This window comes from Bicyclus anynana, chromosome 27, assembly GCF_947172395.1.
Source record: "Bicyclus anynana chromosome 27, ilBicAnyn1.1, whole genome shotgun sequence".
NCBI classification, from domain to species: Eukaryota; Metazoa; Arthropoda; class Insecta; order Lepidoptera; family Nymphalidae; genus Bicyclus; species Bicyclus anynana.
Genome location: NC_069109.1, coordinates 3279800 through 3306809, shown reverse-complemented (window position 1 = coordinate 3306809; position 27010 = coordinate 3279800). Strand labels below are relative to the sequence as shown.

At 36.9% G+C, this 27010-nt stretch overlaps 1 protein-coding gene across 4 annotated transcripts; it reads left to right on the top strand.

Annotated features, from left to right (window-relative positions):
* The first annotated feature begins 386 nt into the window (after window positions 1–386).
* LOC112050999 (zinc finger protein 62) lies at window positions 387–25924 on the top strand. Of its 4 annotated transcripts, none has more exons than XM_052890160.1 (10): window positions 387–728; window positions 3009–3122; window positions 6056–6350; window positions 7583–7788; window positions 11152–11354; window positions 12419–12526; window positions 15603–15824; window positions 22170–22281; window positions 23662–23766; window positions 25716–25924. In XM_052890160.1, the coding sequence occupies exons 1-10, from the start codon at window positions 597–599 to the stop codon at window positions 25875–25877; spliced, it is 1659 nt and encodes a 552-aa protein (XP_052746120.1). In that variant the 5' UTR covers window positions 387–596; the 3' UTR covers window positions 25878–25924. The 4 variants fall into 4 exon arrangements, with proteins under 4 accessions (XP_052746120.1, XP_052746119.1, XP_052746118.1 ...); XM_052890159.1 differs by lacking the exon at window positions 15603–15824 and adding an exon at window positions 16963–17187 and having other exon boundaries at window positions 388–728; XM_052890158.1 differs by lacking the exon at window positions 15603–15824 and adding an exon at window positions 18959–19186 and having other exon boundaries at window positions 389–728.
* The last annotated feature ends 1086 nt before the right edge of the window (window positions 25925–27010 follow it).

The window sequence follows — 27010 nt, the reverse complement described above, 5'->3', positions numbered from 1 at the left end:
AACCTTAATTTAAAGATATTTAAAATACCTTCTATGGATTTAAAAGTTAAGGTAGATGCTCACTAGTGGCCGTGCATCGAGAAAATAAATCAATGTCGCGAGCGTCTACCGTCCTACCGTAATATCCGTCGGGACTAAGGATGATGACATTCTTTTAAAATTACATAATAAATAGGTATTAAACCGCTCCATACTAAATAGCATGGAAAAATGACGTGATCGTTTCGTTACATGCATATATGCTTGAGTATTATCTTTTTCTAAAGGAAGCGACGGATAGACGGATGCAATGAAATTAAGTGTCTATTACTTTCTCAGTCTACGTGTTAAAGGCTCAAAAAGGCTAGAACGTAGAGTCATAAAGCCAAATAGAATAAAATTAAAAAATCAAAATGTCAGATCCGAGTCGGATCTCGACGCGAAATAAAATAGATTTATGATTTTATCATCACAATTTTCAATTTTTTAATAATTTATGTACATTTGTGATTGTTAAAAAATATGTTATTAATCAAATAAATTGTTATCATGCTAGTGTAATTAATGGACTGTAAATATAAGTTTTATGTGGTGATGTGTAGTTGGTAAAGATAAATATGGATACAGTAAAAAATGAATTGGACAACCTCTGCAGAGGGTGTTTATGTGTTGATCGCTTACTTTTACCGTTAAATAAAAATGTCGACTTGTTCTTCATATTCCTGGGCAACGAGCTGTCAATATCTGAGGTAAATAAATCAATATTTTTGTGTTGTGTAGCGTTAGGCAAATATACTAATATTACTGTTTTGTTTTAAGGGTTACAGACAGACATGCTGTTTTTAGTTAAGGATACTGTTTGTAACTTTTAAATTTGAATAAATTTATTTTCTTTCTTTCTTTCTTCTTTCTTCTTTATCTACCAATGACTGGTGGTAAACCTATGTGGTCTATCCTAAGGTCCTTGATTGGATATATAAAAAACGTAGCCTTGATTTTATTAATTTCACAATCAGTACATTTTATAATCTTTATTATGAGGTATAAATTCCAATTATTAAACTGTGTTTTTGGTCCAATGAAAAGCCTATGTGGCTTCGTATCATGTCAAATCCACAACATACATTTTTCATAACATACATTACACAAAAACCCTGCTTTTCTGTAAAAAATATCTTACAGTTTCTTGATTGTGTCACTGTCAGAGAGAAACACTTCAAACAGAGTCCTGGACTTGTGACCAAAGGACATAGGGTTAAGGAATTCCTTCATTATCAATTAAAACACCCCTTTTCCGCTCATGTCGGTCTTTCTGGCTAGCCAAATTTGGTAAGATCTTACTAGAGCAGCTTTGGATACAAAAAATAATAAAATAAAATAAAAAATAATTATCAATCAGTCTGAATTTAGGAATCTTGTGCCTCGGAAAGAAAATTCAAGACATTGGTCACATTTGACGCAACCGCATTAAATGGCCTGTTGTCGGAGTTTCCTGACTGTGACATTTTTGCAGATAATTGGGCCAAATTGTGCAGGGATATCTTGCAATTTTGCGAGAGGATGTAATTTAAATATATTTTTTTATTTGATAATTATTGTAATTGTTATTTTAGTTAAGATAGTCAATAAGCTTTCTGTACATCAGTTTTTATGTTTCATTTTTCTCATTTTTGTCTATTTTTACTGTGGTGTTTTGTTCTTTTTAATTTTTATGTACATTTCTTTTAATTAGTGTAACTGGATTTATCCGTGCTAATTAATAATAAATAAATAAATAAATAAAAATAAATAAATAAATTTGCTTCTGTAAAGCCAGAAAAGAGCTGCTTGTGTGATGGGTCATACATATTTGACCCTACAATTTGTGTTTTATGTTTATAAAATTGTGTAAGTTGTAGGATACAGAAAATCAATATCAATAAAAGTAGGGGGTTTACCCAACATGGAAAAACATGGCAAGGGGTCTACGACACAAAAAAGTTTGGGAAACTCTGGTCTAATCTCTCTGAAATTTTATAATCTTATTAATTTTGCAAATATCCAGTCAATCTTTGTTTTTTATGTACAAATCAGAGAGACAAATATCTTAGCATTCCATGGATTCACTGTGCAGGTGCCGGGTCCATTGACCTTATTTACCCGAATCTATCCTAATATTATAAAGCTGAAGAGTTTGTTTGTTTGTTTGATTGAATGCCCTAATCTACTGGTTCGATTTGAAAAATTCTTTCAGTGTTAGATAGTCCATTTATCGAGGAAGGCTATATATTATCCCCGTATACCTACAGGAACAGGAACCACGCGGGTAAAACCACATGGTGTCAGCTAGTGTATCATATCAATATATTCAAACCTAGTCATCATCCCTATTCGGCATAGTAGGTGTTAACTTGACACTTGGCTTAAATGTTTGTACTTTTATTTTCTTTTTCTCTTCTTTCTCTTATACCTTTGTTGTAAGTCATCATTTTCTATATGTATTAATAATAATAATAATAATAATAAGCCCTTTATTCTGTGTTAAGAAATTACAATTATATATACAATACATTTTTTTTAAAGAATATCTCTTAACATAGTGTGCCTTTCGGCATAGGCCTCCTCCAACGACTTCCACTGCTCTCTCTCTAATGCGACCCTTCTCCAGTTTGGACCTGCTGTGAGCTTTAAGTCATCCTCCCATCTAATGAACTGTTTACCCCGATTCCTTCTGCCATCTCTAGGGTACCATTCCGTCACCAGTCTGCTCCACTTCCCCGTAGTGTCCCTTAGCATGTGGCCTGTCCATCGCCACTTTTGCTGGTCGACACGAGTTGAAACATCGGTGACCCCAGTTTTAGTTCGAAGGTCAGTGTTTCTTACCCTATCCTTTTTCTTGTGGCCAGTCATGCTCCTCTCCATGGATTGTTGGCACCTGGCCAGTTTAGCCCTTTGAGCCATGGTAAGCGCCCAGGTTTCACAGCCGTATGTTAGGCATGGCAAGATACACGTGTTGAAGGCCTTCCTCTTAATTCTATATGTATTGCCAGGATTCCAAGTACTACAACATCCTGCTGTGCTGGGAATGCATCGCACTGCTGAAGAAGGCGGAGGTCTTCCGGAAGAGGGTGCAAACTGCCCATCGATACTTTGAGAGAATATTGGTAATGTAATGTAGTTAGAGACAAAGAAAATATTTTTATTTTTAAGTGATTTGATGCAACCCACCTGTGGCTTTCTAAATGGCGAATTGTAGCGAGTGCTTCAAAATCCCATCACATCACCTTTGCACTTCGAAAAGGGGACTGTCCTCCTGTTAAGCTAGGAAACGAAGACCTGCCACCAACAACATGTGTTAGGTACTTGGGCTTCCATCTGGACCGACGATTGACATGGAAATATCGTATTGACAATAAAAGAAAAGAGCTCAACACAAGGTTTAGAAATCTGCTCTGGTTACTTGGCAGACAGTCTACACTGAGACTTAACAACAAATTGCTCATTTACTGTGCAGTCTTGAAACCTATCTGGCTTTACGGGATTCAGCTGTGGGGCACCTGCAGTAAATCCAACGCAATGCGTATCCAACGGATCCAAAATAATATATTGAGGACTACTACTGATGCCCCTTGGTTTACTCGCAACGATGAAATCCACCAATATCTGGAAATGCCAACTATCTTTGAGGAAATCAAAAACAACTGTAGAAAACATAAAGAAAGGCTGACCCGACATCCCAATCGCCTCGCTAACTCACTGGTGCGCCGCGAATCAAGCGCCTGAAGCGAGCTGACGTGCTCGATGAGTAGTTGATGGCAGAGCTCTGGCTCTCCTGTCAGAAACCGTCCCTAAGTCACAGAACTCACCTGCTTATAGTTTAACGACTGATCGCAGATATCAAGAAAAGAAAAAAAAAAAAAAAAAAAAAAATTTAAGTGATGCCACATATCACATTCAATGTTTGATTTTATGGCTTGCTGCTGTACCAATTGGGTACAATTTACTTCGCCAAGTCACGTGGTAAGGAAGACACACTTTTATAGAGGTTGATCGGTGTAAGCTGGGAATCAAGTATTAATTTTTAACCAGCATAATTTTGACATTGTATATTTTTATATTTTTTTCGGATTTTTTTTCTCTGTTTTGTTAGTTCAGTTGTTAGTCACATTTTTAAAAAAACACGAAATTAATAGACATAATATTTACAACTTAAGGTTATTACATTCAATATATTTACATATAAATTTACAAATGGGACTAAACACATACATTAACAAACACTCAACATTTAAAGGACGTGGAAATTTAGGAGGAAGAACATCATATAGGGGGTGGAGAAGTTTAGGGCAAGAGAAGAGGATATGGGAAACTGAGCCTTTATGTCCATATCGCATTATTAAAATCTAAATTTATTATGGCTTAGCCGTCAACTTAAACAGTGGAGCAATAAAGAATTCCCTGCAATATGTGGCCATAACAAAGAAAAAGACCCCAATTCAGCATTTTGACGCATACTTTCAATAAGAAAAGGATGCAGCACTAGTTTTTACCTAATGCTTAGTTACATTACTGTAGATTTTTTTTATTCTTTACAAGTTAGCCCTTGACTACAATCTCACCTGATGGTAAGTGATGAGGCAGTCTAAGATGGAAGCGGGCTAAATTGTAAGCAGGAGGATGAAAATCCACACCCCTTTCGGTTTCTACACGTCATCGTACCTGAACGCTAAATCGCTTGGCGGTACGTCTTTGCCGGTAGGGTGGTAACTAGCCACGGCCGAAGCCTCCCACCAGCCAGACCTGGACAAATTAAGAAAATCTCAATCTGCCCAGCCGGGGATCGAACCCAGGACCTCCGTCTTGTAAATCCACCGCGCATACCACTGCGCCACGGAGGCCGTCAAATCGAAAAGTCGATTATTTTTCTTTCATTTACTAATTTGTCCTTTATATTAAAGCTTTAACAATCTTAGAAAAATACAAAATATTATACAAAACGCTATTAAAAAAACCCTACTGCGAGACATTTCAGTGCCCAAGCAACTGGTGGTCAAGGTGTGAGTAACCTTTGCACAACTTTTTTTTTTTAATGAATATTTGCCATCCTCATCATCATCATCATCATCATCAGCCGATGGACGTCCACTGCTAGACATAGGCCTCTTGCATGGACTTCCAAACAAAACAGTCTCGAGCCGCCAGCATCCAGTGGCTCCCTGCAACCCGCTGGATGTCTTTGGTCCATCTAGTGGTCGCTGTCACTGCGCTTTCCGGTGCGGTGTCGCCATTCCAGCACCTTGGGACTCCAACGTCCATCAGCTCTTCGAACTATGTGGCCTGCCCATTGCCACTTCAGCTTCGCGACTCGCTGAGCTATATCAGTGACTTTATTTCGTCTGCAGATCTCCTCATTTCTGATTCGATCACGCAAAGAAACCCCAAGCATAGCTCGCTCCATCGCCCTCTGAGTGAGTTTGAGCCTTCTAATAAAGTAATAGTTAGCGACCAAGTCTCGGATCCTTAGGTCTAATTAAAAAGAATAAATATTTAATTTTTTTAAATCCTCCTCCGTGAGTCGTATTCCTCATGTGTGAGGGTCGTGACCACCTCCATCTCTAATCCTTGTCTTTAGGATGGTATGCCATACTTTCCTATCTCCGGCTACGCGAAGAGCATCGTAAACTGTGGACTCGAGTGGAGTGCGGACCTGGTCGGACCAGCGCATCGGGCTGCGCGCGATCTTTTTCCTTCCACCTTGCGAGTAATAAATCAAATCAAATCAAATCAAAAATCATTTATTTCAAGTAGGCTCAGTTTACAAGCACTTTTGACACGTCAGTTGACTATTTGTAAAGATTCTACCACCGGTTCGGAAGGCAGGTTTTGCTGAGAAGATACCGGCAAGAAACTCAACAGTTGCTCTTTTGAAAAAGTCATACATAATAACTAATTTTTCCAGATTATCTCCGTCTTTCTTGGCAATGTGTCCGAAGTACTCTTAAATACGCTTTAGGCATATGGTGGAGAGACTAATTTTAACTTTAAATATATTCTTAAAAAAAATTATGATGCTTGCTGATGATGATACCTCTTACAGGGCAACCCCTCAACAACCCGCGCATTGTCAACCCTAAACATACACAACAAAGATGACTATGACCTCATATACACTGAAAATGAAAACCCTGAACCCGTAATCAAGCCTGAGGCTCTGAAATTTGAAGTCACCTTCCCGGAGAATGAGGGTAACTGTCATATCAAGGAAGAAGCATATTATGATGATAATGATGATAACTTTGATTATGAGGCAGAGGAACCGAAACCCAATGTGTCCGCTTTTGTGAAGAAGGAAAAGAAGAAGAAGACAAAATATAAGAAGATCACACCTATAAGTATGTTTGTTTTATTTGTTTACTTTTAGTTTGTTATGACTAGACATAGATTGTATGCATTTCATTGGATATTATAATTATTCTTTTTTCTTTGATTTATTTATTAATCTTAATAAAAAATCTTTTTAACAAAAAAATTCAACCTGACTTCAAAATCACAAAAATAAACTAAAAAGCGAAATATAACATCGTATGTGCTACCTTCTGATCATTTTGAAGGCGGTGCCAAGGCAGTGGCGTATTGATTAAAGACGTTTCTGAAAGAACCATGGGAAAGAACCGTCTGAAAATCGTAAAACTTTATGTTTTTACGTTTAGGCTTGAGTTATGCATCAATGTGTTGGCGTCGCCTTCAAAGTGATCAGAAGGTACCAATCAATGTTATTTATCGCTCTTTAGTTTATTTTTGTGATTTTGAAGTTGGTTGAATTTTTTTGTTTTAAAGATTTTATTTTTCTGTTTTTAAGTGTATCTTTGCATAGTGAACAAAAGCGTCACAGTATGGGCAATTTCGTTATTTTCATTTTAACACAAAATTACTGAGCGTCTCATCAAGATGCAGCTACTCACGGAAAATTAACTTGATAGTAAATTTGTTCCACAGATCCTGGACTATCTCTTTTTTAGTGCATATTTTTTTGTAGATATTGCATATAATTGTGTCTAGTTATATATATATATATATATCATAAAATCATGTCTAGTTATATTATCTTTGTATTTTCACAGTGTTTTATAGTGTCTCAAAGTTCAAATCACACTGAACTCAATAACAAAATTGGCTGTATCGATGCCTTTTGCTGAGGTGACCACTATAAATAACAAAATCCTACTAATATTAAAAATGTGAAAGTTTGTATGGATGTTTGTTACTCTTTAACGTCGCAACTACTGAACCGATTTGACTGAAATTTGGAACGGAAATAGGTTTTTCTCTGGGTTATCACATAGGTTACTTTATATCCCGAAAAAATCCACTCCCGAGATTTGCGAAATCCTGATGATTTTGATGCATGTTAATTACTCTTTCACATCTCGGCTACTGAACCGAATCACCAAAAAATTTAAGTAGAAATAGATTATTGTCTGGTTTAACACATAGGCTACTTTTTATCCCGGAGAAATCCATGGTTCCCGAGGGATTTGTACAAAACTAAATTCCACGCGGACGAAGTCGCGGGCGTCCGCTAGTTTTCTTATAATGTTAATATGTTAAAACTTTTATATTACAGGCAAAAAAATAAAAACCAGACCAATAAAGTACACACCGGAAGAGATAGACAGATGTATAGAGGAAGTGGTCTACACCCTGAAGGACATACTGGCTATGAGGCATGAGAAGAAACCGAACCGCATCAAGAATATGGAGTCGAGGTGCAATGTGTACATCATGAAACTGCTCGACACACAGAAGAAGGATCTAAGGCAGAAAGTGAAGGTAAAGTAACCTTAAACTCTAAACAATCATTATGTAAACCTAGGGAATTCGAAAAGCCTGAACCTGAAAACCTTTTGAAAAACAAATAACTAATAATTAAATAATAGGAGACATAGACAAGCATTCTCAAAGAGCTCACTGTGATAGTAAATAAATAAATTACCTAACGAACTAACTAAAAGCGGCTAAGTGGCTAGCTCATTCAAACCCAATCGCATCAAGAATATGGATTCGAGATGCAATATGTACATCATGAAACTGCTCGACATACAGAAGAAGGACTTAAGACAGAAAGTGAAGGTAAAGTTATGAATGATATTTAAACGGGTACATACCACGATAAAACGACGAGATTTTTATTGTCAAATTTGAATCGGGAAGATGGTTTCAAACTAGCCAGCGAGTGGAACCCGGTGGTAGAATTGTGCAAACCAAGAGGGCGCCGCGACACGCATAATAACAAAAGCGATGTCGTGAGTGTGGTTTGCCTAAACAGCCAAAAACGCGAGGTCGTTGAAAAAAGAAAAAGAACAAGAAAGAGGGTAGATCGATTTTGCCCCTAACAGCTGACTTCACTTCTCATCTCGCAACTTCAGTCCCGTCGTGACCACGATCCATGCAACTGGGTCGAAATATCGACAATAAAAATCTCGTCGTTTTATCGTGGTATGTACCCGTTTAAATAACATTCATAATGAACAACCACGAAATAAGTTTAAAATCGAAGGTAAAGTTATTCATATCATGGCCGTATGGTGTAATACCTTTGTCTTTTCCCTAAGGCAGGGTTTCTCAAACTTTCGGCTCCACAAACCCCTGGTAAAATTTCCAAGTGACAACTAACACCTTACTAACTAATGGAACCTCCCCCCCCCCCCAAGAAAAAAATAAATTTGACTGTAGTACAAAATAAGGTTTTTATTTGAATAAAAGGTATCACATAAAGTAAAAGTAAAACAAATGTCTTTGTAATATTTATTTGATGGGTGTGCTTGTTTCTTGTCGCAAATGGATTTAATGTTAAGAGTATTTTTGGACAATTTTAACCTTAATTCTAACTTGGTATCAGTTACGTAAATCTTGTCGGGAACCCCCTGCCGTCGAATGGCGAACCCCGTAGGGGTTTGCGTACCCCTTTTTGTGTACCCTAAAAATCATTTTGCGGAATTGAAATCAGTCGGGATTTGAAAATAACAAGTAGATAATAATAATGGGCTGCATTCGGGAAACTTCGCGACATCTTTTCGTCCGAAATTCCTCAGTGCCTGAAGACAAAAGTCTTCGAACAGTGCGTGTTGCCAGTGATGACCTATGGTTCCGAGACTTGGTCGCTAACTATGGGCCTCATAAGAAGGCTCAGAGTCACACAGCGGGCGATGGAACGAGCTATGTTAGGAGTATCTCTGCGTGATCGAATCAGAAATGAGGAGATCCGCAGAAGAACCAAAGTCACAGACATAGCTCAACGAGTTGCGAAGCTGAAGTGGCAATGGGCGGGGCACATAGTTCGAAGAGCCGATGGACGTTGGGGTCCCAAAGTGCGGGAATGGCGACCCCACACTAGTAAGCGCAGTGTTGGCCGACCCCCCACCAGGTGGACTGACGACATCAAGCGAGTCGCAGACATTCGCTGGCTGCAGGCGGCTCAGTATCGTGATGTTTGGAAGTCCCTACAAAAGGCCTATGTCCTGCAGTGGACGTCCATCGGCTGATATGATGATGATGATGATGAATAAATAATGAGAGACCAAATGAAATGCAAAATGAGATGAATGCCTTACCGTTTCAGAGATTTGCAAATCCCAAAAATCCTGGTATCAAACACCAGTTACAAAATCTGTATCCTATTTCTTATTTTCTCATTTGTTTGTTACCTTGTTTTCTGTTACAAACATTTTACCAGCTTCTTTAATTTTCTATCAATATTGAATGATATATATTCTTGGACTTTGGCGGCACATTTCTATCTCAGGTCTCAGGTGTACTATGACCCTCTTAGACTTAGGGGTAAAATATACAAAACGGTTGTAAGACCTGTCGTGCTGTATGGATCAGAATGTTGGGCGGTGAAAGGGACGGATAGTAAACGAATGCATGTGAACGAAATGCGTATGTTGAGATGGATGTGTGGTGACAAGAATAGATAAAATAAGGAATGAGTATATAAGAGGAAGTCTGAAGGTGGCGCCAGTGACAGAAAAATTGAGGAGTAGAAGGTTAGCTTGGTATGGACATGTAATGCGTAGGGAGGAAAGTCATATTAATAGAAAAATGTTGAATGTGCAAGTGGAAAGACACAAGAGGAGAAGAAGGCCAAAGAAGAAATGGTGTGAAAGAGGACATGTGTGTAAAGGGAGTGGATGATAAGTGGACAAGTAATAGAGAAGAATGGAAAAATCTTTTGTAGGTTTGGGTGTACTCTTCTATAACAAGATCCCCAAGACTGTGATGGACCTGCCAATGCATAGCTTTAAGCAATGTGTTAAAAAACATTTACTTAGTCGAGGTTACTACAACATTGATGAGTTCCTTAAACATAAAAGCGCTCGGAGGCCATTGGATCAGCTTCCACCTTCACACAGGAAATAAAACTATAAGAAATTGTAATTGTTATCAATTGTAAATTATAATACTGTATGACTTTTTCAAAACTGTTGAGTTTGTTGCCGGTATCTTCTCAGCAGAACCTGCCTTCCGAACCGGTGGTAGAATCTTTACAAATAGTCAACTGACGTGTCAAAAGTGCTTGTAAACTGAGCCTACTTGAAATATATATATAATATATTGACGGCCTCCGTGGCGCAGTGGTATGCGCGGTGGATATACAAGACGGAGGTCCTGGGTTTGAATCCCGGCTGGGCAGATTGAGATTTTCTTAATTTGTCCAGGTCTTTTCACGGAGTTATTTTCACGGAGCTCTTTAACCGACGAACACGATTACAACTATGAAATATCGATGATATAGAGACAGTTTTTTATTTACAAGTTAGTCCTTGACTACAATCTCACCTGATGGTAAGTGATGATGCAATCTAAGATGGAAGCGGGCTAACTTGTTAGAAGGAAGATGAAAATCCACACTCCTTTCGGTTTCTACACGACATCGTACCGGAACGCTAAATCGCTTGGCGGTACGTCTTTGCCGGTAGCCTCCCACCAGCCAGACCTGGACCAATTAAGAAAACCTCAATCGGCCCAGCTGGGGATCGGACCCAGGACCTGTAAATGTAAATCCATCGCGCACACCACCGCGCCACGGAGGCCGTCAGAAACTTTGACAGAAAATTAACGTATAGCGAGGCAGGTCCTGTACAATAGTTGGTCTGAGATCAATATTGACATGATTTGATGTACCACTTCCAGAACGATGGTCTGACGTGCTCGGAGTGCGAGACAGTGGTGCCAGACCAGCTGGCGCTGGCGGCTCACTGGGAGAGCCACCCGGTCGCTCTGCTGCGCTGCCGGTTCTGCGAGCTGCTGAGCAAGTCTCGCAAGAGCCTCTGCTACCACGTGGAGTCGCGTCACTCCATCATATACAGCTGTACGCTCTGCCCTATTGACTTTAGGTGAGACATCGGCGACTTTGGCGTGATAGGTTTCTAACTAGGCTATGCTCTATAAGTGAAAATTGGATAATAGGGATGATGACAGTTTTTTAAATTGTATATAAATTAAGAGTATACTAATAGTAAAGCAATTTTGTAAAAGTAACAGGGTATCTGCGATCATTACTTTCGGAGCTACAGGGATTTAAAGGGTCAGATTTGCGGCGCTGCCGCGGATCCCTGAAAAACGCCCCATACAAAATGGTACGAACTAATGACGTCGTAGGCACTTAATGATCCTTAGATTTGTATGCGCGTTTAAACAAAATTACTAATATCTTTGTTATTTGTGCGTTTATGTTTATAGTTCATTTATTGAAAAATGTCACATTTAATGTAAGGAAGCTAAAACTGTATGAATTTTCATCTAATTACGACAAAAAAATTGAATAGATTTTGAAATTTTATAATCTTATTTATTTTGCAAATATCCAGACAATCTTTGCTTTCTATGTATAAATTAGTTAACATTGACCTTATTTACCCGAATGTATCATAAAAATCAATATATTCAAACCTAGTCATCATCCCCATTAAGTAATATATAAGGCCTTAAGATATTGTGTATACTATGCCATTATATAATACACAACCGTGTAAAGTCCGCATCGTTTCACTTATACCCAAACACGCAAAGTTAGTCTCATCGTCGTCGTTATCAACCCGTAAACGGCTCACTGCTGAGCTCGAGTCTCCTCTCAGAATGAGAGGGTTAAGGCCAATAGTCCACCACGCTGGCCCAATGCGGATTGGCAGACTTCACACACGCAGAGAATTAAGAAAAATCTCTGTTATGCAGGTTTCCTCACGATGTTTTCCTTCACCGTTTGAGACACGTGATATTTAATTTCTTAAAATGCACACAACTGAAAAGTTGGAGGTGCATCCCTGGTCGGATTCGAACCAACAATCCGGAATCGGAGACAGAGGTCATATCCACTGGGCTATCACGGCTAAGTTAGTCTACCAAAGACTAATCGTATAGCTTAATAACTACTCAAAATCTGTCGGTGTTGTCCCGACAGAGCGCTGCCGGAGTACTATCGCCACGATCGGGAGCTTCACAGAATATTGATATGCGACTACTGTGGGAAAAAGTTCAACCAGAAGTCTGGCATCGAGCGACATATCAGGTAAATACACTTTGTATTAGTTTACTAGCTGACGCCGCGTGGTTCCCGTTCCCGGGGATAATATATAGCCTGTAGCCTTCCTCGATAAATGGGCTATCTAACACTGAAAGAGTTTTTCAAATCGGACCAGTAGTTCCTGAGATTAGCGCGTTCAAACAAGCTCTTCAGCTTTATAATATTAGTATAGATGAATGGATTTGTATACAAAGGTAGTGTAGTGTGACGTCATTCGCAACGTATTTAAAAAAAAATTCGTGTCCTTTGCTAAGGTTTTTCTATAGGAAATGGCTTAATTTTTAACGATTACTCAATTCCTTTATCAGTAACTAGCTGACGCCGCGCGGTTTCACTCGCGTGGTTCCCGTTCCCGTAGGAATACGGGGATAATATATAGCCTATAGCCTTCCTCGATAAATGGGCTATCTAACACTGAAAGAATTTTTCAAATCGGACCAGTAGTTCCTGAGATTAGCGCGTCCAAACAAACTCTTCAGCTTTATAATATTAAGTATAGATTATACTTTATATTGCTTTATGAATTGATTTGTATACAAAGGTGGTTTAAAGCCTCAATAGCTCATCGGTAAGAGCGGTCGGACTCATCACCGAGGGGTGGTGGTTGGTCCCCGCCCCGTTGGTCTATTGTCGTACCCACTCCTAGCACAGTCTTTGTCGACTAGTTGGAGGGAAATGGGAATATTGGTCATATTTAATAAATATGGCAAATTTTTCTTTTTTTTTTAGAAAAAGAGGTGGTGTTGTTTACCGGGTTATCCCCCCCTTCGTGACGTCATTCGAAACTAAAAACTAGAGTTGTGATGGATTTTGAGTGATAGATTTATTTATGATAGATTTTAAAAATTAATCGCGCTAAAATGTCTTAGTGACGTAAAAAGATTGAGTCGGCCAGACGGAAAGTTAAGGATTTCTTATACAACTTAAATTAAAAATCATGTATTTTTCAAATTTTCCAAACGTCAAAACGCTGTCGTTCATATTATGACGTCACAATGTTACTTGATGTACTAGACTTCAAACTTATTGTTGAGTAATATTTTTGTCAAACGCTCCGTTTCTAAGGGATTTGTTATAATGACGTCATGAAACAGTTGATATATAGACCATCATGGCCGACAGGCGTTTTGGCTCGTACTGTCAAAAAAATATTTAAAAATTAAATTTTTCTTGTAGTCACAACTCGAAAAAAATATGATTTTTTTTCAATCTTGGAGAACGATAATAATGAACTATTTAAGACTATTAAAAAAAGTGTCAACTAGCCTATTGTATACGACGCACGTCGTCTAAATTGATAAAGGGGAGAAGGGGAGGGGGGTTATGATAATATCTAAGGGCAGTTTTCCCCTGATTCGAATAAAATGCATACCTCCTATATACTATTTATTGTACAGAATACATTATTAATACTTAATGACCTAAACCTATATAAGAACTTCAAATTTGTTCGAGGCATTTCCAAAAGTGAGGCCTACTCCCTAGGCCTATCGAAATATCGAAATATATCGCTATCGAAATATATCATACAGGATGAAATTAAAAAGTGCCGCAAATTTTCATTAGCATGCCCTCGAGCATATTTGTCGTATTTAGTTATGAAGGAGAAGGATCCTTAAAAATTTGGTCATTGGTTATTAACTGATTCTAGTAGAAAATCAAAGTCACCATTCTGTAAAAATTACTGACAGTGAGAAATTAGATTTAGAGATTCATTATTCGCTTCGAACGGGCTTAGCGTAAAACCCCTTTAATAGGTTAGTCAATTAAGGAATATAAAGATTGTCAACCTAGGAGAGATAATAAGCTAAAAACCCTCATACACTTTCGTTTGGTATTCTAAAAAATTTCATAAAATCTCGCTGTAAGTTATTTAAGATCAAAAGTCACAAAATTCAGTTTTCCTTGATTAGCCTCAATGGTGTTAACATTTATTATAAAAATTTGAAACTTTCATATGCTTAACCGTTATTGTGATAAAGTCAATGATTATTATTTGCCCTTAACGGGTTGTATTGTATTGTAATTTACTAAACTACTCAATTAAAAGACCGGCATTATTAAAAAATAAACAAGATAATCTCTAACGGGTTAAACGTAAATCCCTACATCGTAAGCACCCACCTTTGTAATGTGACACCTGTCACCGTGACTACATGTCTAAACAACCATATGGCATATGTACCAAGTTCCTATACAGACACCATCTAAAAACGCTTTTATCGCCCCTTTTGGAAAATATTATATTTTACGCGTACCTTTCGGTTTAGTCACTATTATTTTATATAAATTACTAAGCATAAGGTAATATAACCCACTAACATAATTTGTGGCAAAATAATTATTCGCCCCTGCCGAGTTAAGGGTAAAGTATTCAAATATCTTCCAGACGTAAACACCTACCAATAAAAAGCGACATTAGTCACCGTCACTACAAGAAGATGGCTTTCCTAAACAACCACATGGCGGTCTGTCACCCCGAAGTCAAGTGGCAGACTGTCAAGCGCGAGCTCAATTACTACCGAGTTCCTACACACACCATATAAAAACACTTTTATCGCCCCTGTTGGACTATATACAATTTTACGTGTACCTTTCGGTTTTCGGTACTATTATTTTATATAAATTACTAAACATAAGGTAATATAACCCACTAACATAATTTCTGGCAAAATAATTATTCGCCCCTGCCGGGTTAAGGGTAAAGTATTCAAATATCTTCCAGACGTAAACACCTACCACTAAAATGCGGTGTTTGTCACCGTCACTACAAGAAGATGGCTTTCCTAAACAACCAAATGGCGGTCTGTTACCCCGAGGTCAAATGGCGGACTGACAAGCGCGAGCTCAATTACTATCGAGTTCCTATAGACACACCATCTAAAACACTTTTATCGCCCCTTTTGGACTATATTAAATTTTACGCGTACCTTTCGGTTTAGTCACTATTATTTTATATAAATTACTAAACATAAGGTAATATAACCCACTAACATAATTTGTGGCAAAATAATTATTCGCCCCTGCCGAGTTAAGGGTAAAGTATTCAAATATCTTCCAGACGTAAACACCTACCACTGAAATGCGGTGTTTGTCACCGTCACTACAAGAAGATGGCTTTCCTAAACAACCACATGGCGGTCTGTCACCCCGAAGTCAAGTGGCGGACTGTCAAACGCGAGCTCACTTACTGCGTAGAGTGCGACATGCACTTCGGTACCGAGTTCTTATACAAGCGCCATCTTAGGACCGCCATAGCTCACCGTCCCAAAGTGAAAATATCGTAAGTTTACGAAAAATAGGACTTTACCTCTAATAGTCTAAAAGATTGCCTGTGGTTTTACTCGGTTCACCAAATAGGGTAGTGGACTCGTATTGTCGTTTCATTTTTTATTATGAAACACAGCCAAAACACTTGATATCACGTCGATGTGTGCTCGACTAGTTTCGAACACATATGGGACCCTCAGTCATGAGCGGGTATACACCGACGTTGTATCACGTAAGTTTTAGCCGCGTTTCATAATAAATTCTAAAATAGTTGACTCATATCAAAGTTATTAAAAATAATATTATAGCTCGGCAAGTTTGTTGATGATACTCCCATGGTATGCGGGCGACGGGGGGCGAAGTGCGCGGGTGTGAATTCGTTCGCTTTTTGAATTCCAGATATATTGTATGTATTTATATATTGTATGTATGCACTTTTTATGCATATAAATATACCTCTTGATCACTCTTATCTATTGCTGAAAAGTGTATATTAAAATCCTTTGAATAGTTTAAAAGATAAAACGAATGAACGACTTCATTTTATACTATGCAATGGTATACAGGGTGTTCTATAATTAATGGATCAAATTTAAGGGATACGTCACCTAATTTCTAAAACAATATCCGTTGATTACTTTAAAGTAATTTGTAGTTATATTTTTTTTACTTTCAGTCAGTTTTTTTATTCTGTAGCTGTTGTAATTAATAATATTATATAAATTCATTGATTGCGTGTGATTAGTTCCGGCGAAATTGGTATTATTCAGTTATACACGTCTCGGAAGTACACCATGTCGAAGAAGAGTATAAACTTGTAAAGAATAAAAAAAAAAAAATTAGACACAATTTTTGGCTTTTTATAGAAAGGTAGATTGAACAGTAGGCGTGGCAAATTTTAATTTCATTAAGTTTCAAAGGTATCATCATAAAGCTCTGGACCACATTTAACTCGATATAGATACTTTTACTTAATTTCGTCATATTTGCTGTCTGTTTTTTTCTTCTACAAATATCAATAATCAAAAATTAAGCAATGGCGGTTTTAAAATGGCGTTCAAAATTAAAATTGCGCACCTCGAGCTGGTTGACGCCAGTGGTCCTAACGTGACCGACGCAGTCCTGACGCTTTTTATATGCAACATTTTCAGACGATACCACTTACCGATTCAATGCGAGATATGTAAAAATGTGTACAAGAGAGAGAGCACGCTGGACAATCACATGGCCGTACGTCATCCCGAGGTCAAATGGAAAACGGTCAAGCGCGAACTGACTTACTGCGTGGAGTGTGACATACATTTCGCCACGGAGGATTTGTTCAAACGTCATCTGAGACACTACGTCAGACATAGAATCAATCCGCGCAAAGAGCAGTAAGTTGACGCAATGAAGAAGGATCGAATGACGCCTCTGAACCAAGTTGGATCGAGTTTCCGTGGTTCAGTAGAGTTTTTCGAGTTTGTCGTGGTTCATTGACGTCTTTGAGACAAAATGAACGTATGCCTGCGGTTTCACTCGATATAAATTGCCTGTTTTTATAAACTAAATTGAATATATACTTGTATATAATGTATATCATATAATATAATTACATAATACTATTTGATCCAGTGGTTTCCTGGGTTGGGTTATGAAATATATATATTTTGTTTTGAAAAAATAATTATATTTTATTTACCACAAATATTTCGAGAGTATGTAATGGACCTAACATATAGCAAACTTTAATAAAATATTTTTTAAATCACTAGCGGACGCCCGCAAATGCATTTTCGAAAACGATACGACGACGAAACAATTCCGTCATTTTTGCGTCACTTTAAGCGTTTACGCAGCGCAGGCAACGGAAACTCTGAAAAGGATTATTCTTTTCTCGTTTTCGCCACATTTTTCATTGTTACTTCGCTTTTACAGGTGTGATTATGAATTATAGTCTATTCCTTTCCTCCTTTCTTTTTGGCCATTCCCGATAGTACGTATCAAAAATAATTTACAATTATAGTAGTAAAGTAGGAATATCTACAACCGCAGTCTGCCTCATCATTAATAACCCATATTCGGCTTACTGTTGATTACTAGTATCCTCCTGGTTAGACTAATCCACCACGGTGGCCCAATGCGGATTGGCAGACTTCGCGCACGAAGAGAATTAAGAAAATTCTCAGGTTTCCTCATGATGTTTTCCTTCACCGTTTGAGACACGTGATATTTAATTTCTTGAAATGCACACAACTGAAAAGTGGAGGTGCATGCCACAGGCTGAATTTTAATTTGGGCCCCTTACGATTGAGTTTAACGTCAAGTCTGCATGACGCTTAGGAATGTGTACACTGAAAAAAATATAACGACGTAAACTTAATGACTCAAAAAGGAAGGGTGATTAAAGTAAATCGTAAGTGGTTGACGTTATTATTACATTTACCAAATATTTTTTTGAAGTTTGCATACAAATAATAGAAATAATACAAATAAATTTTTAAATAACGATAAAATTTGGGAGTGGCAGGAAGGAGAGTTGAAAATACTTTATTCTCATACAAACAAAAATTTCATTAAAATCGGTCGAGATTTTTCGGTGGAGATCTTCGCGACCACAAACACCGTGTACAGGGTTGTCTTTTCGCCTTTCGCGCTTTTTACAAAATTAGACACACCGTGACACGAGATTTTTATGTATAAGATTATTTTACTAAATTGCATAAAATATACTTTCTTATAAAAATCTAATATACAAAAGTTACAACTTAATTCCTTATACAGTGTACCGAAATCCCACTTAGACCCATTAGGGTGTAGTTAGAGAGAAAGAAAGAAAAAACATTTATTCCAAAAATTGTGCGACACCAACTTATTATGATCAATGATGTCATTAATTCTTGCCATTTTGTATGGGGCTTTTTTGAGGGATCTGCGGCAGTGTCGCAAATCTTACCTTTTAAATCCCTGTAGCTCCGAAAGTAATGATCGCAGATACCCTGTTACTTTTACAAAATTCCTTTACTTTTAGCATACTAATAATTTATGTACAATTTAAAAAACTCCTATTTGGTACATTCCTATTTGGTACCTCCCAATTTCCAAAAACAAAAACCACAATTGAAAGTCAAAGTAAAAGTCAAAAGTCAAAAAATATTTTCTTTCCAGACACAACCACTTACCCGCCGTGTGCAATATATGTAACTTTGAGTTCAAAAGAAAGAACTACCTCAGGGAGCACTATAGACTCCTGCACCCCGAGCTCGTAGAGTCAAAGAGGGATATAGTCCGAGAGCTGGCGTACTGCGTTGAGTGCGACCTGCAGTTCGCCAGCGAGTACTTTTACAGGCGGCACCTGCTGTACGCGGTAGCGCACAAACGCAGAATAAGACCTAAGTAAGTGCATCATTCGATTACTTGAAACACCCTGTATAGTTTGAACCTTGAAAAATAATAAGAAGCTTTTTGCATACTGTATATAAAAAAAAAAGAAATAAAATAAAATTCATTTATTTCAGGCATACACCCATGTTAAGAAAAACATAAAAACAAAAATCGAAAATAAAATTAAAATGTCAAAATAGTATGTAATGTCAGAATAATATGAAATGTCAGTAAAAAGCAGTATGGTCATTATTATTAAAGTATAAAATGTAAAAAATATATAAAAAAAGTATAAAATGTAATAAATCCAAAAAAAAAGAAAATTCTGTATATTGTAAAAAATAAAAAAGAAACATTCTGTATCTCTTAAAAATGTCTTGTATAAAATATTGAAAAAAAAATGTAGATTAAAATGACATCTTGTATAATAACTTGAAAAATTGATTCAAAACGCACTTGTTTTAAAAGGTAAAAATATTCTGTATAAAATATAAAATAAAAAACATTGCTATATTAAAATGACGTCCAAATATTTAATAAATTGGTTAGTAAACATATTGTATAGAACGTTAAAAAAATTCTGTATTAAATACTAAAAAGAAATAACTTTGTATAGGTACACTAAATACTAATTCTGTATGTGTTTAAAACTAAAAATATCTACAAAAAATCATACAAACTATTAGCAATAGATAAATCTTCAACGTCTATATCGTGACATACGAGTATAATCCAATACCAGTCCTAATATTATAAATTATTCCTAATTGTTCAGATTAAAAGTAAACATCCTGTAAAAACAACTTCATTTTATCGCGGATAAATTATTCCAAACCTCCTGTATACTATAGTCTTAATATTGTTTCAAATGAAAAAAACGCCCTGTAAACATATATATATATTTTAATTTTATGTAAGTGTTTGTATTTAAAAAAAAAGAAAAATAAATTAGTATTGACTCTAACACGGATAAGCTACTAAGACAATTTTTCAAAACTAAGTGTGGTTCAGAGCTTAGATGATATAATTTTAAAACCTCTAATAGACATTTATCTATCTACAATCTGTCGGTTAGTTGCGTATCAATATTGTCTCATTTATGCATACACAGGGTGCTCGGGTGTATTTTCGGGAGCTTCCATAACTCAAGGGTTATGTTATTTAACAAAAAATAATTCTAAATGTTCAAGGAAAATGTGTTCTAAAATTAATATTTTCGTGGTAAATAATATTTCTTTTGTAAATAGATCTTAAAATGTGTCCTTTATACGCATCCTTATAATAATGAGGTAGGCAAACGCATGTATAATGACGTAGATAAAGGCGTGTGTTACATTAATTATTTTGTATGAAAACATAAAACCACCCTGTATAATTTTTTGAAATAAATTTTGAAAAATCCACTCCTTTACTTGCGGGGCATTTGAGTGCCCAAGCAACCGGTGGTCAGGGCTCCAGAGTGAGGAACCTCCTCACAATACGCGCCGTCTCAAGAATCACTGCCTTCTGTATCCGACTCTTGATCCAACAGTTAAGCGAAAGCTTCTTAAGGTGTTGGTCGAAGCTTTTCGCTATAAGACCATTGACTGAAACAACTATCGGAACAATAATGGCAAAAGTCATGCAATATTATTTATTAGGGGAATTTTTGTCATCTCAAAAAACCAAAATAATTAAAAATCATAGTCACCCTACTACTACTACTACCCTACATATTAGTGCGAAATTGTGTAGGCGTTATCATAAGATAACTTGATTAGTGCGGCGTGGTACTATGTCTAGCGTTTAAGATTTTTTCGGATATCCAGGACTATACTCAAAATCATATATTTTTTTTAAGGTTTTTAACTGTATATTTTGAGATAGCAAAAGTAATTTTAATCAAATTAATATTACCTTTATGTCTATTCCAAATAAGCGAAAGCTTAGCTAAGTAGTATCTAGTGGATTACCGAAAACGTTCTAGGCTATTGCACTTTCCATATTAGACAAATGAAAAAAATATTTTTAGTATTTTTCTCAAATTATTATTATTATTTTTTTAATTTTTTGTGTATAAAATGAAAAATACTACTTTATACATATGTATCTACAATTATAATATTATTATAACCCACACGCGTGTCAAATTGAAATAAATATTGTCATATATTACTTGTTTATAACATTTTCGCGTATTATTCAAAAAAACGGTGAAATAACGAGTGAAACCACAGGCAAATATCTAGTATTTAAGTTTGTACATTATAGTGTGTTTAAAGTTAGTGCCATCCTGTTTCAAAATATTGAATACGAAAAGGATAGCACTAGTTTTGAATAGCAGTGTGACAAAGACAATAACATACATTTTAACATTATGAAAATTAACTTTTAATTTAATTTAATCCTTATTATAAATATCCCAAGGTTTAAATATGTTTCCAATCATCATATCAACCCATATCCGGCTCACTGCTTAGCTCGAGTCTTCATCGCAGAATGAGAGGGGTTAGGCCAATAGTCCACCACGCTGGCCGGATTGGCAGACTTCACACACGCAGAGAATTAAGAAAATTCTCTGGTATACAGGTTTCCTCACGATGTTTTTCCTTCACCGTTTGAGACACGTGATGTTTATTTTCTTAAAATGCACACAACTGAAAAGTTGGAGGTGCATGCCCCGGACTGGATGCGAACCAACACCCTCCAGAATCAGAGGCAGAGGTCATATCCACAGGGCTGTCACGGCTCATTTCCAATACTTTTTTTTATTATTTATCCAATAAGATGCAACTTTTAAAAGAGATATTCACTTTTAAAATGATTCAAATGGTCCTTCGAGCCGGATCATTTGAATCATTTTAAAAGGTTTTTAGTAGTCCCACGAGATATCTCACGACGCGATAAAATTTTATACTGTTGATTGACGAGCAGTATCTATTTACATATAAGTCTTCGTCATTGTATGACTATTTTAATAGATTAAAAAAATAATGAATTTTTCATATGATTCCAGGGTACCCTGTCCCGACTGTGGTAAGATATTTAGCAGGAAGAGTTACATGGATAACCATTATAAACTGGTACACGTTAGAAAGAGCCAGCACTATTGCGAACTATGTGATAAGGTAAGGCGAAAGAGAGAGACAGCGAGTAATTGTAGAGCTCTTTGTTTTAGTTTATTTTTGCAGCTAAATGGTATTTTTTGGAATTGATAGCTTCCTATGGGAGGGCTAACTGCTTAGTAACATAACGCGTTACCAGTTGACGTTGGCACGTTTGACAATCACACTTGACAGAGCAAACTTCGCAGTGATTTTACGACCACAGACTATTTATAAAGTTTCTATGTTGTGGCTGTCAAAATGTTCTTCACACATCTTACACAACAGAGCAAAGTTTCTCAAACTTTCGGCTCCACGAACCCCTAAAATTTCCAAGTGACAGCGAACCCCTTACTATATTAATATTATATTTTATATTATAATGCTCCCCCCCCCTAAAATATATTTGACTGTTGAAGAAAATAAGGTTTTTATTTGAATAAAAGGTAGCACATAAAGTACCAAAAGGATGTCTTTGTAATATTAATGTGATGGTGTGCTTGTTTCTTGTCGCAAATGGATTCAATGTTAGGAGTAATTTTAGACAATTTTAAGCTTACTTTTGACTTAGTATCAGTTACTTAAACCTTGTCGCGAATCTCCTGTCGTCGAATGGCGAACCTCTAGGGGTTCACGTACCCCACTTTTAGAAACCTTGCAATAGTCTATATTAGATTCTTAATAAAATTCAATGATTAATTCATCATCATCATCATAATAGCCGATGGATGAATTCAATTAATAAAGCAATTAGTTAAAGTTATCACTTTCGTCGAGCGTACCGAAGCATACATTTTTTTTTACCTGATTGTGTGAAAAATGATAATCTCTGGATCTACTGAGCCGATTTTGGAAAATTATTTTGCCACTAGAATACTTGTGAAGGGGGAGACGAATATCCGTTTCCGGGTCCATCGCGTGGTAGAGAGAAAAACTCCGATCAGAGTCCTGAACTTGTGTCTACTGGATGTAGTGTTAAGGAATTCCTTGACGATCGATCAACACTCCCCGTTCTCTGCTCGTGTTGTTCTCCCTGCCGCCAAGTTTGGTAAGATCCTATTAGAGCAGCTTTGGATACTCGTTCTAATATAGAACTAGCTGCACTTCTAGAGATGCCAAGGTCTTTAAGCAAGTTATAGAGAGATTTTGCTGGTAATGCTCTCGCACGTATGAGAATCATTATAAAATGGGATTTTATAATGATTCTCATACGTATCCATTAATATCCAATCAGGTGCAGAACCTGGGATTGAGTAAGGTTTACTAGATGATTTTGATTGATCATATATATTTTATCCCGTAATCTCACGGAAAACCGTGGGGAGGCGGCAATAAATTTTTGTACATTTCGGTCAAGGACTAACATTTTATCTAGATACCGCTAATTGCTGTTGTGTATTGCAGCACTTCATCAACGGCTACGCTATACGGACCCACAAGAAGTTTGTCCACGAGAAATATGAGAAGCCGAAGAACAAGATATGCGACATATGCGGTCGAGGATTTCATGTAAGATATTTTTAAATAACTTCTAATTGGATACACCACTTCGTAACGTAACGCGTTACGGCGCCACTCTGTGTGGCTTGCCTTTCTCTGACGTATACGGCAGCAGGTTTAAGTTATTTATTTTTTTCTGTTGGCCCCTGACTACAATCTCACCTGATAGTAAGCGATGATGCAATCTAAGATGGAAGCGGGCTTCCTTGTTAGAAGGATGAAAAAACACCCTTTTCGGTTTCCACAGGATATCGTACCGGAACGCTAAATCGTTTGACGGTACGTCTTTGCCGGTAGGGTGGTAACTAGCCACGGCCAAAGCCTCCCACAAGTCAGACCTGGGCCTCAATCTCTCTCTCTGGAGCTCAATAAAAATATATTTTAGCAAACTCAGAAGTGGATTACAAAAATTAGAAAACCAATGTCGAATAAAGGTTATGATTCACAATATGTGTCAGAACAACTTAATTAACAAATCAAACTGTAACCAAAATAAGACCCTAGAATGGCAGAGAATGACCTTGAGTGGAGTCACGCACTTGTGAACGATGTGTGTAGGGTTAAGGGATCCTTTGACAGTTAACAAACACTCCCCTTTTCCACTCAAGTCAATCTCTCCGTTTTTCCAAAGTCACCCATATTGAGTGGACCATCGGCATTTACTCAACACGAAAAAAAAAATTAAAGTTTTTGGGACCAAGGTGAATTAAAAAGTAATTTAGCCAACATAGATTTTTCTGAAAATTGGCCTCATGAAATCTCCTCATATGCTTTAATTTATGGCCAATTTTTAGCTTTGTATCGTTTTTTTGGGCCCCGAGTTCGTACGGAGACTAGGCCTGCTACCTTGACCTTTGTTTTCTGTGTAGGTATAATCCTACACAATTAAGTAAATTTAACTTGGTACAGCCAAAGTCAAATTTAAAAATGCACATTACTGGCCCGCATAAAAATATATAATAAATCACCGCAAAACATTAAGAAAAAGGAAAACCATTTTTCCAAGTTTTTTAATGTTAATAAAAACTCATTGTTTTTATTAACATTAAAAAACTTATTGCTTGAAAAAGTATATTATAAAATTAATGATTTTTTTGACCGAAAAACAATAAATCCGCCTCTCTACTTATCTTATCTTATGTTATGTTAAGTTAAGTTTTACTTTGTAGTTACAACACCCTCACAGGGTTCCATTTGTAATAATTATGACATTTTTATTTATGACACGTGGAAATGTAACTTAATGAATAAATAAATAAACAAATCCGGCCCTGTTCTTTTATTTATTTATTTAATATCAAGCAATACCATACATTACATTATACAATATAATAATAATAATTACAAGTTACATTTTATTACATAATGCAAGTTATGGATACCCAGTTTGGGCGTAGCCTTTTGTCGAGCGAGTGATAGGGAGAGCGATTTTATTTTTTGTTTTTATTTATCATTCATGTAGTCATTCACCGTGTAATAGCACTTTTCGACCAGAATGTCCCTTAATTTCTTTTTGAAAGCAATATCTTTCTCCTCATTACGTATACGGTCTGGAAGGTTGTTGTAAATTTTTATTGACATTGCGTATGGGCCGGAGCTGTGGAGTATTAATTTTGCAAAAGGGTAAATTAGTTTACTTTCGTTTTTTTCGCGGAAGCGCCGTGGTTTATAAGAGTTTTCGACTTTTTTGTAAAAATGAAAATTTTTTCTCACAAATTTACACATTTCAAAAATATATATGCAGGGCAGGGTCAATATTTTTAGATGATTGAAATACGGTTGGCATGATGCAGTCTTACTTATATGTACGAGGATGCGTATACACTTTTTTTGAAGTATAAACAAATATTGGGCGTTTGTGCTATTTCCCCAAAGGATTACCCCATACCTTAACCACGCGTACCCATAGGCATAAAATGCAGCTAATGCAGTTTTCATGTCAGTGGTTCTTTTTCCAGACGAACCGCGTGCTGATAAACCACAAGCGCACGCACACCGGCGAGCGGCCGCACAAGTGCTCGTACTGCTCGGCGGCCTTCGCGCAGAACGTGGCGCGCAAGACGCACGAGAAGACGCAGCACAAGCACCTGCTGCAGGAGCTCAAGGGCTTCTCCACTTGAGCGAGTGACGTCACACTGCCTCCAGCAATACACTGTTTGAACGTTTACTGATGCTGTTTTATTGCCCTCCCGACTGTGTTGACCTATCACTTGAGTGTTAATAGTGAGGTGTCTTTAATACACATTTTTTTCTTTTTTTTTTAATTTTTTGGATTTTTTTTTAATTTTTGTTAGTAAAATGTCGATTATTGACAAATAACTTAACCTACCACTTGAGTATTAATAGTGAGGTGTCTATAATACACATTTTTTCTTTTTTTTTTAATTTTTTTTTCTTAAATTATCCTAAATTTGTAAAATACCACAGATATTTAAAATTACAATGATTTTTTTCGAATTTTTTGCATTTTTTTTTAAATTTTTGTTAGTAAAATGTCGAATTATTGACAATTAGTCAGCCAGAAGTCGACGTGCCTACATTGCGCGTGCTCACAAACCACAAGCGCACGCACACCGGCGAGCGGCCGCACAAGTGCTCGTACTGCTCGGCGGCCTTCGCGCAGAACGTGGCGCGCAAGACGCACGAGAAGACGCAGCACAAGCACCTGCTGCAGGAGCTCAAGGGCTTCTCCACTTGAGCGAGTGACGTCACACTGCCTCCAGCAATACACTGTTTGAACGTTTACTGATGCTGTTTTATTGCCCTCCCGACTGTGTTGACCTATCACTTGAGTGTTAATAGTGAGGTGTCTTTAATACACATTTTTTTCTTTTTTTTTTAATTTTTTGGATTTTTTTTTAATTTTTGTTAGTAAAATGTCGATTATTGACAAATAACTTAACCTACCACTTGAGTATTAATAGTGAGGTGTCTATAATACACATTTTTTCTTTTTTTTTTAATTTTTTTTTCTTAAATTATCCTAAATTTGTAAAATACCACAGATATTTAAAATTACAATGATTTTTTTCGAATTTTTTGCATTTTTTTTTAAATTTTTGTTAGTAAAATGTCGAATTATTGACAATTAGTCAGCCAGAAGTCGACGTGCCTACATTGCGCGTGCTCACAAACCACAAGCGCACGCACACCGGCGAGCGGCCGCACAAGTGCTCGTACTGCTCGGCGGCCTTCGCGCAGAACGTGGCGCGCAAGACGCACGAGAAGACGCAGCACAAGCACCTGCTGCAGG

Excerpts from the sequence above, each read along its gene's own strand:
- LOC112050999 (XM_052890158.1), top strand. The coding sequence starts at position 597 with ATGGATACAGTAAAAAATGAATTGGACAACCTCTGCAGAGGGTGTTTA. Across the intron at positions 6,351-7,582 it reads TAAGAAGATCACACCTATAA|GCAAAAAAATAAAAACCAGA; the intron begins GTATGTTTGTTT and ends TTTATATTACAG. Across the intron at positions 22,282-23,661 it reads ATTGCGAACTATGTGATAAG|CACTTCATCAACGGCTACGC; the intron begins GTAAGGCGAAAG and ends TGTGTATTGCAG.